Genomic DNA, 14,142 nt, shown 5'->3' with positions numbered 1-14,142 from the left:
AAAAAATAGAAATGGTAGGAAGTCTTCCAAACTCATTTTATGAGGCCAGCATTACCTTGATCCCAAAACCAGACAAGGATCCCATCAAAAAAGAGAATTACAGACATATATCTTTGAAGAGCATAGATGCAAAAATTCTCACCAAAATACTAGCTGATAGGATCCAACAGTACATTAAAAGGATTATTCACCACAACCAAGTGGGATTTATTCCTGGGCTGCAAGTTAGGTTCAACATCTGCAAATCAATCAATGTGATACAATACATTAATACAATAAAGAATAAGAACCATATGATACTCTCAATAGATGCTAAAAAAGCATTTGACAAAGTACAGCATCCTTTCCTGAACAAAACTCTTCAAAGTGTAGGGGTAGAGGGTACATAGCTCAATATCATCAAAGCCATCTATGGAAAACCCACCGCGTATATCATTCTCAATGGAGAAAAAATGAGAGCTTTTCTGCTAAGGTCAGGAACATGGCAGGGATGTCCATTATAACCACTGCTATTCAACATAGTACTAGAAGTCCTAGCTTCAGCGATCAGACAACAAAAAGAAATTAAAGGCATCCAAATTGGCAAAGACTCAAACTATCACTCTTTGCAGATGATATGATACGTATGTGGAAAACTCAAAAGACTCGACTCCAAACCTGCTAGAACTTGTACAGGAATTCAGTAAAGGATATGAAATTCAGTCAGGATATAAAATCAATGCACAGAAATCAGTTGCATTTCTATACACCGACAAGAAGACAGAAGAAAGAGAAATTAAGAGTCAATTCCATTTATAATTGCCCCCAAAACCATAAGATACCTAGGAGTAAATCTAACAAAATAGGCAAAGAATCTATACTCAGAAAACCATGATGTACTCATGAAAGAAATTGAGGAAGACACAAAGAAATGGAAAAATGTTCCATGCTCATGAATCGGAAGAACAAATATTGTGAAAACGTCTATGCTACCTAAAGCAATCTACACATTTAATGCAATGCCTATCAAAATGCTGTCCATTTTTTTCAAAGAAATGGAACAAATAATCCTAAAATTTATATGGAACCAGAAAAGACCTTGAATAGCCAGAGGAATGTTGAAAAAGAAAGCCAAAGTTGGTGGCATCAAAAATCCAGACGTGAAGCTCTATTGCAAAGCTGTCCTCATCGAGACAGTATGGTACTGGCACAAAAACAGACACATAGACCAATGGAACAGAATATAGAGCCCAGAAATAGACCTTCAACTCTATGGTCAGCTAATCTTCAACAAAGCAGGAAAGCATGTCCAATGGAAAAAAGACAGCCTCTCCAATAAATGGTGTTGGGAAAATTGGACAGCCACATGCAGAAAAATGAAACTGGGCCATTTCCTTACACCACACACGAAAATAGACTTAAAATGGATGAAGGACCTCAGTGTGAGAAAGGAATTCAAAATCCTTGAGGAAAACACAGGCAGCAACCTCTTCAACCTCAGCCATAGCAACTTCTTCCTAGGAACATCGCTAAAGGCAAGGCAAGCAAGGGCAGAAATGAACTATTGGGACTTCATCAAGATCAAAAGCTTTTGCACAGCAAAGGGAACAGTTAACAAAACCAAAAGACAACTGACAGAGTGGGAGAAGATATTTGCAAATGACATATCAGATAAAGGGCTAGTATCCAAAATCTATAAAGAACTTAACAAACTCAACACCCAAAGAATAAATAATCCAATCAAGAAATGGGCAGAGGACAGAAACAGACAGTTCTGCAAAGAAGACATCTAGATGGCCAACAGACACATGAAAAAGTGCTCCACAAATCAAAACCACAATGAGATACCACCTCACACCAGTCAGAATGGCTAAAATTAACAAGTCAGGAAATGACAGATGCTAGCGAGGATGCGGAGAAAGGGGAACCCTCCTACACTGTTGGTGGTAATGCAAGTTGGTTCATCCACTATGGAAAACAGCATGGGGTTTCCTCAAAAAGTTGAAAATAGAGCTACCCTATGACCTAGCAATTGCACTAATGGGTATTTACCCTAAAGAAACAAATGTAGTGCACCCGAATGTTTATAGCAGCCATGTCCACAATAACCAAACTATGGAAAGAATCTAGATGTCCATCAACAGATGAATGGATAAAGAAGATGTGGTATATATACAGAATGGAATACTATGCAGCCATCAAAAGAAATGAAATCTTGCCATTTGCAACAACATGGATGGAACTAGAAGGCATTATGCTTAGGGAAATAAGTCAATCAGAGAAAGACAACTATCATACGATCTCCCTGATATGAGGAAGTGGAGGTGCATTGTGGGGGGATTGGGAGGTAAGAAAAGTATAAATGAAACAAGATGGGATTGGGAGGGAGAAAAACCATTAGAGACTCTTTATCTCACAAAACAAACTGAGGGTTGCCGGGGGGGAGGGGGGTAGGGAGAGGGTGGTGGGGTTATGGACATTGGGGAAGGTATGTGCTATGGTGAGTGCTGTGAAGTGTGTAAACCTAGCGATTCACAGACCTGTACCCCTGGGGCTAATAATACATTATACGTTAATTAAATAATTTCAAAATTTAAAAAAAAGAAAACTTATTTCAGAAATGTGAAAAAATAATGATCAGTAATCTAAGAATAGATGGAAGCTTTCTCAACCTGAACTGGCACAGAAACAGACACATAGACCAGGGGAACTGAATAGAGAGCCCAGATATGGACCCGCAACTCTGTGGTCAAATAATCTTTGACAAATCAGGAAAAAATATACAGTGGAAAAAGTCTCTTTAATAAATGGTGCTGAAAAAATTGGATAGCTATGTATAGGAGAATGAATCTTGACCATTATCTTACAGCATACACAAAGATAAACTCAAAATGGATAAAAGACCTCAATGTGAGGCAGGAATCTATCAAAATTCTAGAGGAGAACACAGACAGTAACCTTTTTGCTATTGGTCACAGCAACTTCTTTCAAGACATGTCTCCAGGGGCACCTGGGTGGCTCAGTGGGTTAAAGCCTCTGCCTTCAGCTCAGGTCATGATCTCAGAGTCCTGGGATCGAGCCCTGCATTGGGCTCTCTGCTCCGTGGGGAGCCTGCTTCCTCCCGTCCCTCTCTCTCTGCCTGCCTCTCTGCCTACCTGTGATCTCTGTTTGTTGAATAAATAAATAAAATCTTTAAGAAAAAAAAAGACATGTCTCCAAAGGTGAAGGAAACAAAAGCAAAAGGGAATGTTTGTTTGGGACTTCATCAAGATCAAAAGCTTCTGCCCAGCAAAGTAAATAGTCAACAAAACAAAGAGGCAACCCATGGAATGGGAGAACATATTTGTAAATAATACTATAGACAAAGGGCTGATATCCAAGATCTTTAAAAGAACTCCTCAAACTCAACTCTCAAAAAACAGATAATCACATTAAAAAATGGGCAGAAGACATGAACAGACCCTTCTCCAAAGAGGATATACAAATAGCTAACAGACACATGAAAAAATGTTCATCATCATTAGCAATCAGGGAGATTCAAATCCAAACCACATTGAGATACCACCTTATACCAGGTAGCATAGCCAGAATTAACAAGACAGTGAGCAACAAATGTTGGAGAAGATGTGGAGAAAGGGGGACCCTCTTACATTGTTGGTCAGAATGCAAGCTGGTGCAGCCTCTTTTGAAAACAGTGTGGACATTTCTTAAGCAATTAAAAATAGAGCTACCCTATGATCCTGCAATTGCACTACTGGGTATTTACCCCAAAGATACAGATGTATTGAAAAGAAGGGCCATCTGTACCCCATGTTCATAGCAGCAATGGCCATAGTCACTGAACTGTGGAATGAGCCAAGATACCCTTCACCAGATGAATGGATAAAGAAGATATGGTCCATATAGACAATGGAGTATTATACCTCCATCAGAAAGGATGAATACCCAACTTTTGTATCAACATGGACGGGACTGGAAGAGATTATGCTGAGGGAAATAAGTCAAGCAGAGAGAGTCAATTATCATATGGTTTCACTTACTTGTGGAGCATAAGGAATAACACGGAGGACATTGGATGAAGGAGAGAAGTGAGTTGGGGGAAATTGGAGGGGGAGATGAAGCATGAGAGACTGTGGACTCTGAGAAACAAACTGAGGGTTTTTTGGGGGGGGGTCGTTGGGAGAGCCTGGTGGTGGGTATTAAGGAGGGCATGTATTGCATGGATGGTATTAAGGAAGGCATGTACTGCATGGATGTATTGCATGGATGTGGTGCATTAACAATGAATCTTGGCACACTGAAAAAATAAAATAAAATAATTTAAAAAATAAAAGAAAAAACTTTCTCAACCTGATAAAGGTTGTCTCCAACAATCTACATGTAATATATTTAATATTGAAAGACTGAGTATGTGTCTTCTAAAATTAGGTACAAGGCAAGGGTGTTCACTTTTACTAGTCCTATTCAACATTATACTGCAAATTTTAAGCAGTGTGATGAGACAAGAAAAAGAAGTGAAAAGAATACAGACTGGAAAGGAAGAATAAAATTGATTGTTTGCAGATAGCTTGATAATGTATGTAGGAAATCTCAATCTATAAAAAAACTAGAACTAATACATATTTTAGCAAAGTCACAGAACACAAGATCAATATACAAAAATCAATCACATTTCTATATTATGGCAATGTACAAGGAAATTAAAGCTTTAAAATGCCATTTATAATAGTTCCTAAAAAAGAAATTCTTAAGTATAAATCTGTAAAACATTTACGAAATCTATGTGGAGAAAGATACAGACTGCTGATGAAAGAAATCATATAAATTGATTGGCATCATGGAATGGAATGTAACTGTCAACTTATTAAGATGTCATTTCTCCAACTGGTCTGTAGATTTAACTCAATACACTTCAAAGTCCTTGCAAGATTTCTTTTTGTAGGTAGAGATAAACTGATTGTAAAATTTACATGGGCAAATGAACTAGAATAGCTAAGATAATTTTGAAAAAGAATAAAGAAGGAACCATACCACCTGATTTAAAGACTTACTATGAAACTGTGGTAATGAATATGGTATGTTACTGGGGAAGAAGAGAAAGAGCAATGTAATGAATAGAGAATCCGGAAATAGATCGACACAATTATGGCTCTGATGTAAATGCAATTCAGTAATAAAAGCAGTCTTTTCAGTACATGCCGATGGAACAATTGGACATCCATGTGGTAAAGAATGAACCTTCATCTAAACCTCAGACATTATTAAAGTGGGTTATGTATCTAAAATTAACATATAAAACCTTTAGAATTCAACATAAAATCTTTATTACCTGGGGGTTAAATTGGGTTTTCTGAGCAGCAGCACTATTGACATTTTAGGCCAGATAAATAATTGTTTGCTGTGGGAATTTTTCTGTGCATTGTAGGATATTTATCAATTTTTCTGGCCTTTATCCATTAAGTACCAGAGACATCCCACCCTCATGCTATGGCAACCAAAAATGTACCCAGACAATTGCCTAATTTCCCTTGAGGCCAAGTTACTCCTGGTTGAGGACTACTGAGTTAGAGAAAGAGTTTTTAATATGACACTAATGACACATCCATAGAAGAAAAAATGAATTATCTTTATTATAAAAATGTAAAATTTTTCCCTTGAAAGATATTGTTGAGAGAATGAGAAGACAAACTATGGATGGGTGAAAGATATTTGTAAATCACATATCTGACAAAGGACTTGAATGCAGAATATATAAAGAATTCTGAAAACTCAATGAGTAAATGAAAAACACAATTAGAAATACAGGGAGAAGAATTTGAACAGTTAACCAAACAGGACTGAAGTATGACAAATAAGCACATAAAAAGATTTTTAACATCATCTATGATGCTATGGTGAGGTGCCCCTAAACATCTCTTAGAATGGCTAAAATACAAGGACAAGAGCTGGTGAGGATGTGGAGTAAGTAAAACTGTCAAACATTACTAGTTTGGATGCAAAATGGTACAGACATTCTGAAAAATAGTTTGAAACTTCTTATTAATCGAAACATGCATTAGGATATAACATAGCAATCCCTCTCCTGGGTATTTATCTTAGGGAAGTGAATACAATAGCCTGTATATTAATGTTTATAATAGCTCTATGCATAATTGCCCCAAACTGGAAACAACCTAAAGTTTCTATGATTGGCAAATAAACAAACTGGTAGATCCATACAATGGAATATTATTCACCGATGAGAAGGAACAAACTATTGATTCACATGACAACTTGAAAGAATCTGAAAGGCTTTATGATGAAATTAATAAGCTTATCTCAAAATGTTACATATTCTATGAACATTCTTGAAAGGACTAAATGGTAGGGAGGGAAAATAGTTCAGGGGTTAGAGTTAAAGTAAGGAGTAAGTCTTAAAATCAGAAAAGATAAAAGAAATTGATTGGGGCAGTGGAAACTGTTCAGTGATTACACTGATAATAGCAGTGGTTACACGAATGCCTATATGTGTTAAAAAATTCACTGACTTAGGGGCGCCTGGGTGGCTCAGTGGATTAAAGCCTCTGCCTTAGCTCAGAGGCATAGGCATAGGCATAGGCATCAGGCTCTCTGCTCAGCGGGGAGCCTGCTTCCTCCTCTCTCTGCATGCCTCTCTGCCTACTTGTGATCTCTGTCTGTCAAATGAATAAATAAATAAATAAAATCTTTTTTTCCAATTTATTTATTTTCAGAAAAACATTATTCATTATTTTTTCACCACACCCAGTGCTCCATGCAAGCCGTGCCCTCTATAATACCCACCACCTGATACCCCAACCTCCCACCCCCCCGCCACTTCAAACCCCTCAGATTGTTTTTCAGAGTCCATAGTCTCTCATGGTTCACCTCCCCTTCCAATTTACCCAAATTCCCTTCTCCTCTCTAATGCCCCTTGTCCTCCATGCTATTTGTTATGCTCCACAAATAAGTGAAACCATATGATAATTGACTCTCTCTGCTTGACTTATTTCACTCAGCATAATCTCTTCCAGTCCTGTCCATGTTGCTATAAAAGTTGGGTATTCATCCTTTCTGATGGAGGCATAATACTCCATAGTGTATATGGACCACATCTTCCTTATCCATTCATCCGTTGAAGGGCATCTTGGTTCTTTCCATAGTTTGGCGACTGTGGCCATTGCTGCTATAAACATTGGGGTGCAGATGGCCCTTCTTTTCACGACATCTGTGTCTTTGGGGTAAATACCCAGGAGTGCAATTGCAGGGTCATAGGGAAGCTCTATTTTTAATTTCTTGAGGAATCTCCACACTGTTCTCCAAAGAGGCTGCACCAACTTGCATTCCCACCAACAGTGGAAGAGGGTTCCCCTTTCTCCACATCCTCTCCAACACATGTTGTTTCCTGTTCTGTTAATTTTGGCCATTCTAACTGGTGTAAGGTGATATCTCAATGTGGTTTTAATTTGAATCTCCCTGAGGGCTAATGATGATCAACATTTTTTCATGTGTCTGATAGCCATTTGTATGTCTTGGTTGGAGAAGTGTCTGTTCATATCTTCTGCCCATTTTTTGATGTGTTTGCCTGTTTCGTGTGTGTTGAGTTTGAGGAGTTCATTATAGATCCTGGATATCAACCTTTTGTCTGTACTGTCATTTGCAAATATCTTCTCCCATTCCGTGTGTTGCCTCTTTGTTTTGTTGACTGTTTCCTTTGCTGTGCAGAAGCTTTTGATTTTGATGAAGTCCCAAAAGTTTATTTTCGCTTTTGTTTCCTTTGCCTTTGGAGACATATCTTGAAAGAAGTTGCTGTGGCTGATATCAAAGAGATTACTGCCTATGTTCTCCTGTAGGATTCTGATGGATTCCTGTCTCACGTTGAGGTCTTTTATCCATTTTGAGTTGATCTTTGTGTACGGTGTAAGAGAATGGTCGAGTTTCATTCTTCTACTTATAGCTGTCCAGTTTTCCCAGCACCATTTATTGAAGAGACTGTCTTTTTCCCACTGGATATTTCTTCCTGTTTTGTCGAAGATTAATTGACCATAGAGTTGAGGGTCCATATCTGGGCTCCACTGGGTTCCACTGGTCTATGTGTCTGTTTTTATGCCAGTACCATGCTGTCTTGGTGATCACAGCTTTGTAATAAAGTTTGAAATCAGGTAAGGTGATGCCGCCAGCTTTATTTTTGTTTTTCAACATTTCCTTAGCGATTCGGGGTCTCTTCTGATTCCATACAAATTTTAGGATTATTTGCTCCAGCTCTTTGAAGAATGCTGGTGGAATTTTGATCGGAATGGCATTAAAAGTATAGATTGCTCTAGGCAGTATAGACATTTTAACAATGTTTATTCTTCCAATCCAAGAGCATGGAATGGTCTTCCATCTATTTGTGTCTTCTTCAATTTCTTTCATGAGTGTTCTGTAGTTCCTCAAGTACAGATCCTTTACCTCTTTGGTTAGGTTTATTCCCAGGTATCTTATGGTTCTTGGTGCTATAGTAAATGGAATCGATTCTCTAAGTTCCCTTTCTGTATTTTCATTGTTAGTGTATAAGAAAGCCACTGATTTCTGCACATTGACTTTGTATCCTGCCACGTTGCTGAATTGCTGTATGAGTTCTAGTAGTTTGGGGGTGGAGTCTTTTGGGTTTTCCATATAAAGAATCATGTCATCTGCGAAGAGAGAGAGTTTGACTTCTTCATTACCAATTTGGATACCTTTTATTTCCCTTTGTTGTCTGATTGCTGTTGCTAGGACTTCTAATACTATGTTGAACAAGCGTGGTGAAAGTGGGCATCCTTGTCATGTTCCTGATCTCAACGGGAAGGCTGCAAGCTTTTTCCCATTGAGGATGATATTAGCTGTGGGTCTTTCATAGATAGATTTGATGAGGTTCAGGAATGTTCCCTCTATCCCTATCCTTTGAAGCGTTTTAAGCAGGAACGGATGCTGGATTTTGTCAAATGCTTTTTCTGCATCAATTGAGAGGACCATGTGGTTCTTCTCTCTTCTCTAAATAAGATCTTTTTAAAAATGTTCAAAGATTTTTTAATTTGACAGATAAATTTATATAATAAATATACATAATAAATAAATAATAAAATCTTTTAAAAAACGTTTAAAGATTTTTTTATTTGACAGAGATCACAAGCAGGCAGAGAGGCAGGCAGAGAGAGAGGAGGAAGCAGGCTCCCCCCGCTGAGCAGAGAGCCCAATGCGGGGTTTGATTCCCGGACCCTGGGATCATTTCCTGAGCTGAAGGCAGAGGCTTTAATCCACTGAGCCACCCAGGCGCCACCCCCACAAATGTTTTAAAAAAATTCACTGTATTATACACCAATAGAAAAAAAAGCAATTTTACTGCATAATGATTAATAAAAAAACGAGACAAATTGAATTCTGATGGTAATTCACTAGCCTACAGGATTAGTCTAAGCGTCTTAACATGAATTACAGGGCCCACTCTGGTGGTAGTTTCTCAGCAACAGGGCTCGTTCTTTCATATATCCTAAGAATGTCGTTTTTATGTGGGAGACTGAAACGTGGTCCTGAAGGTCACAACATTTTGTCTCTAAGTAAGAGACAGTTTTTGATAGTGGAAAGTCAAGGATTTGGGAGATCTGAATTCTTACTCTAGTGCAGCATTTTGTGGAATCCTGGTCTAATACAGTCTCAATGGCCTACCTATGAAATATGACTAATAACTGCCGCCGCCTTCAGGGTCGCTGTCAGGGCAGAAACTGAGCCATTTTTGATCCTTGGCCTAACCTATTTTTTCATCTGAACAAAACACACTCCTTCCCACTTCAAACCCTTTTGGAATGGAGAGGAGTTATGCAATATATGTCTTACGGGGGCAGATTTTATTGTTAAATGTTTTTTTAAAGTGCTTTTTGTATTTATGCATCTATTTAGCATTCTGGGCTGTACTCCTTTACCTCATTTCACCTCTCCAGTAACTAATTCATTTTCCTTTAAATATGGATCCCGCAGAAAATGGAGTTCTGGAACAATTATAGTGGTAGATATTTCTCCACTGGGTTGTCTTGAGTTGAGCTAGGTTTTAGAACTTTTTGTGGTAGTTTTTTCAATGTTATGATCATACTGATGGAGATTCTTGACTTGCGCTGTTGCTGTCCTCCTCACCTGCTATTGTGCGTGTGACTTGTTTAGAGTTTGGATGACTACCCAAGTGCAGCCCCATTCCCATTACAATCCAACTCCTCCCATGCCAAGGTAAATAATGAGACACTGGTGTTGATTACAGTTATCTATTTATTAAAATATTTTAAGAAGCAAAACTTTATTAACTTTGAGAACTGGTGTTCCATTGAGGGATGGGGAGGAGGAATAGGCACACTTTATGGACCTTTTCTTTCTGTTTTTCTATTACCCCTAACTACTCTAGTTTCCTCCCCCAACCAGACCCTGGTCCCTGCTGTTTATTTGCAGGGACCGCTGAGGAAACAAAAAACACAGAAGAGGAAGCAACATGTATTACAGATTAGCAGACAGATATACAAATGCAATTCCTTAAACCATATAAACAGTTAAGGTTCTTTACAGGATGGAATGGTGCTCATGGGTTTGGTTGCTTTGGTATTAGTTTATACCTCTTATAAAATTCTTCTACTTGTGTCCTTAGGGAAGATGATGTTGACCCCAGCTATTTTCCCTGATCAATCTATAACCTAAGTAATTAAGTTGAAAATGTCTTCTTTACTCTTCCCCTGTTCTTTTGGCCACAGCACAGGTCCTTTGGGAGTGGGAACTGAAAGCTGCTGATCTCTTGTAGTATTGATACCAGAAGCAGTTGATGCCAGTCCAAATCTATTGGTACTCTCTTTCCCCAGTATTCTTCTGTCCAGGAATTTCCCAATCAATCTCTCAGAAAGTACTACCAAAGATGCAACCAAACCCCAGAACTTTGGCTTATAATGGCATCTCTAAACATAATTAAGATGGATATTTCGTGTCTGGTCCTACCACCCGAGCAACTGTATTACTGCAGGTAGTAAACAATGAAGTTCTAAAAGCAGTTTATGCTTATAAAGGCTTAGCCAATTCTCTTGAGAAAGAGATTACCACTTCTTGCTTTGTTTCCAAGATAGTACATTTAAGAACAGGTGCTCAGCATTCCTTTTTGGGAATCAGCTGGTTAACTAGGCAATTTAGGAGGTAACCAAGTGGTTTAGTATGCTACACCTGCTCCTGGGTCTCATCAGCTATCAATTCTACTCCATGAGTTGACTTCAGCCCCAAATCCTAGTGGTTTCATTCAATATCATCTTGACTCAAGGTGAGAGGACAGCATGGGTGAAAGGGAATCCAGATGATACCACAGAGCAACAGTAGCATTACAATATACAACGACATATAATAACTCAGCAAAGTAAGCACAAGAGATGGAGCCCTATTACAGTTTACTATCATCGGTGATAAAAATAATTTCAAGACAAAGCCCTGCTTAGGCACTGCCAAGATAAAGCTACCCTCTCCCAGGACTTCCTTCTGTTTCCTAAAATTTGCTCATTTGGAAACATTCCGTTTTGAAAAAGCCTGTTCTGAGAAAAAAATGTAACTTGGTTCCCAACTCTGTGAGTGACTGTGTGTGCAAATGTTAATGCATACAGCCACAGAGGAGCCAAGTTAGGCTGCAATGGTGACCTTGCTAATTAGATCTAATACCTCCTCCTGGGAAGAAAGTGATGCAGAGAAAGCCAAAGACACAGCAGCAGTACACTTCCCACTCAAATACATACAATAAGTTAACATATTTCTGATGCTTAAATAAGTTTTAAATGTTTTCTCTCATCTTTTTCCATTAACTTTCTTCTCTAGTTGTAGAGCTAGGACTTTTTTGTTTGTTTGACACAGCAATCAGACGTATGGGGACTATCCCCTTGATAGTATTTTTCTCCTCACCCCTGCAGAGGTGGAACACAGGTGGCTGGTTTAAGTGGGCTAGGCTGGTGAAGTTCCAGAGTTGAGAACCAGTGCTTGGAGTCTGGATTGTGCACCTCGATGAACCAGCCATTGGACTGAGTCAGGTAGTTGAGCACGCTGTTTGTCTAAGAAGTGGGGAGAGGCCAGTTTTCTGGCTTTCTCTTGATAAGTGGGAAGGGACACTTATAAAAGTTATGAGTTGAAGGGGGTGGGGTGGGTATACAAGGCAGACCAGAGAGAACCTCTCTGGACACTAGCATTTGATTAGATTTGCCTGACTGGGTGCAGGCATTCAAAAAATGTGAATTGGGATTTGGAGCAATTTTGACCTAGTTTGTTTCCATGAGAAATTTGGAAGAACCATGGGAAATGCAGAGGCTTTTAGCCTCCATTTTCCCAGGTCCAAGTACTTTCTGATCACTCTGAATGCCCCCTCTGTACTCAAGGGAAAGGAGCAAGATGGTAGATTCAAAGGTGACTTAAAGACTAACCCAACAGCCTGTCCAGAAGGCTCAGGCCAAGATGGAGCTTGTGGGGAAGGGCCTAGGCTGTGACTTGTCAGGCAGTCCCTAGCTTAGGCATCTAAGTCACAGAGCTCAAGGCCTGGTTGCTCCATATAGTCTTTACTGGAGAAGGTGACAGCACAGTTTGGGGCAGTTGCTGATGTAGAGTCCAGGACAAATAGAGCAAAAAAGGCAGCATGCCAGCTTAGCCCCCTTCTCTAGGGCGTTGGTATTTTTGTTCCCCCTTCCGTGGCCTGGCTCAGAATTTTACGGTGGGGGAGGGCATCAGATAGAATCAGCTGGGCTATAGGTAGATCCCAGCCACTTCAAGACGCTGAAAATGCACCAAAAGATTAGAAGCTCCACCAAGAACTAGGGCAGTTGGTAGAGGCATGTATGTGTGTGTAGGGTAATGGGAGTGGGGGATGGGATCAGGGTGGGGAGGGATTCCTGGGTTAGCACAATAAATTATAGGGTCACTTAGAGGTTGAGTTGTATTTTCAGTTCTTAAAAAGAAAAATATATATATATATACATCTTTATGTCTCTGTACATAATCTATACTGCAGCACAGCGGCAAAACATTTAGTTAAAAAATCCAGCTAGAATGCAGGCAAACACTCCATGGAGGCATGCAGACTAGGGTCAAGGCAGTAGCAGGGGATCCTAATTGGTTGCCATAGAGGTGAGTTCCAATCAATGGGCCCACCCAGCCACCAGAGCACCACCTAGACATGTGCAAAGACATACATGCACACATGGAAAAACACAAAGGGTTTGCAGAGAAAGCAGTTACCATGTCTACAAGAAACGATTTCACATGGTCATTGTAACAGGCAAGTGGACAAGCCCCCAGGACCTAATTTTCATCTTAATAAGCCAAGTAGAAGAGACCTCCTGAAGTTACAAGTTGCAACTGGCAGGGATTGGGGGAGAAACAACCAAGCCTGGCTGTCCTCATCCCTCTCCTTATCTCCCTGAGAGTATTTCTTTCTTTCATTCATTCCCTAGCATCAACAGTTTCTCTGCTTATCAGAGAAAACTGTTCCCAGATTCCCTGAAGAGGTGAACTTTCTTGAATCCTTTGTAGATCCCAGGCCATTCATAATGGGCTCATCCCAGTTAAATACTGTAGTTGCTCAAGATGCACAGAGAAGGAGAACTGAACAAAACAACTCGGAACAAGAATCTTTGGCCAATGAGAAAATGTAAACCTCTAAGGAGACCTGATTGAGTCCAGGAAAATCATATTAGTGTGAAGAATTGGAAGATCTTTCTTGGTGGTGCTCATGTTTATTCTGAAATAATTTAGTCTAGCCTATATTGAGGTTTTCAGAGTTTTGTAGTGGAATTCCAAACATTGTGAGTTCTCCTTCCAGCTTTTAAGGACTACAGTTGAATTGATTATATTGGAGGATCATCATCTTTTGCTTTATCTTCATGACTTCTGTGATGCCACAAACGTCCTTTAGAGAAAAAACAAGTATAGAAATAATGTTAGCATATTGTCAGATACCCAAATGTATGGACCGGAAAGAGAGCCAATAAAGAGTCTGTTAGGAGACAGACTGGTTTGTTGTTATTGTACCAACCATCTCTAAATCATCCAAGAATACCAGCTGTCACCATGTGAGCCAAACACAAATGGGATGAGTTCTCTGAACATGATAATCTGTGGAAGTGCTATTGACCCCTTCAGAGTCTTCTGAAAGAC

At 39.4% G+C, this 14,142-nt stretch overlaps 1 protein-coding gene across 1 annotated transcript in view; it reads right to left on the bottom strand.

The window, feature by feature from the left end:
- Window positions 1-13,627: 13,627 nt before the first annotated feature.
- DGKK (diacylglycerol kinase kappa) overlaps window positions 13,628-14,142 on the bottom strand; it is a 176,273-nt gene continuing 175,758 nt past the window's right edge. The window contains exon 28 of the mRNA XM_044235460.1: window positions 13,628-13,894. Within this exon, the coding sequence (XP_044091395.1) occupies window positions 13,833-13,894 (62 nt within the window). The 3' untranslated portion in view covers window positions 13,628-13,832. The remainder of the gene's footprint in view (window positions 13,895-14,142) is intronic.

Source organism: Neovison vison, chromosome X (assembly GCF_020171115.1).
Source record: "Neovison vison isolate M4711 chromosome X, ASM_NN_V1, whole genome shotgun sequence".
NCBI classification, from domain to species: domain Eukaryota; kingdom Metazoa; phylum Chordata; class Mammalia; order Carnivora; family Mustelidae; genus Neogale; species Neogale vison.
Note: the sequence above shows the minus strand (reverse complement) of the source record. Positions and strands in the feature narration are given on the sequence as shown.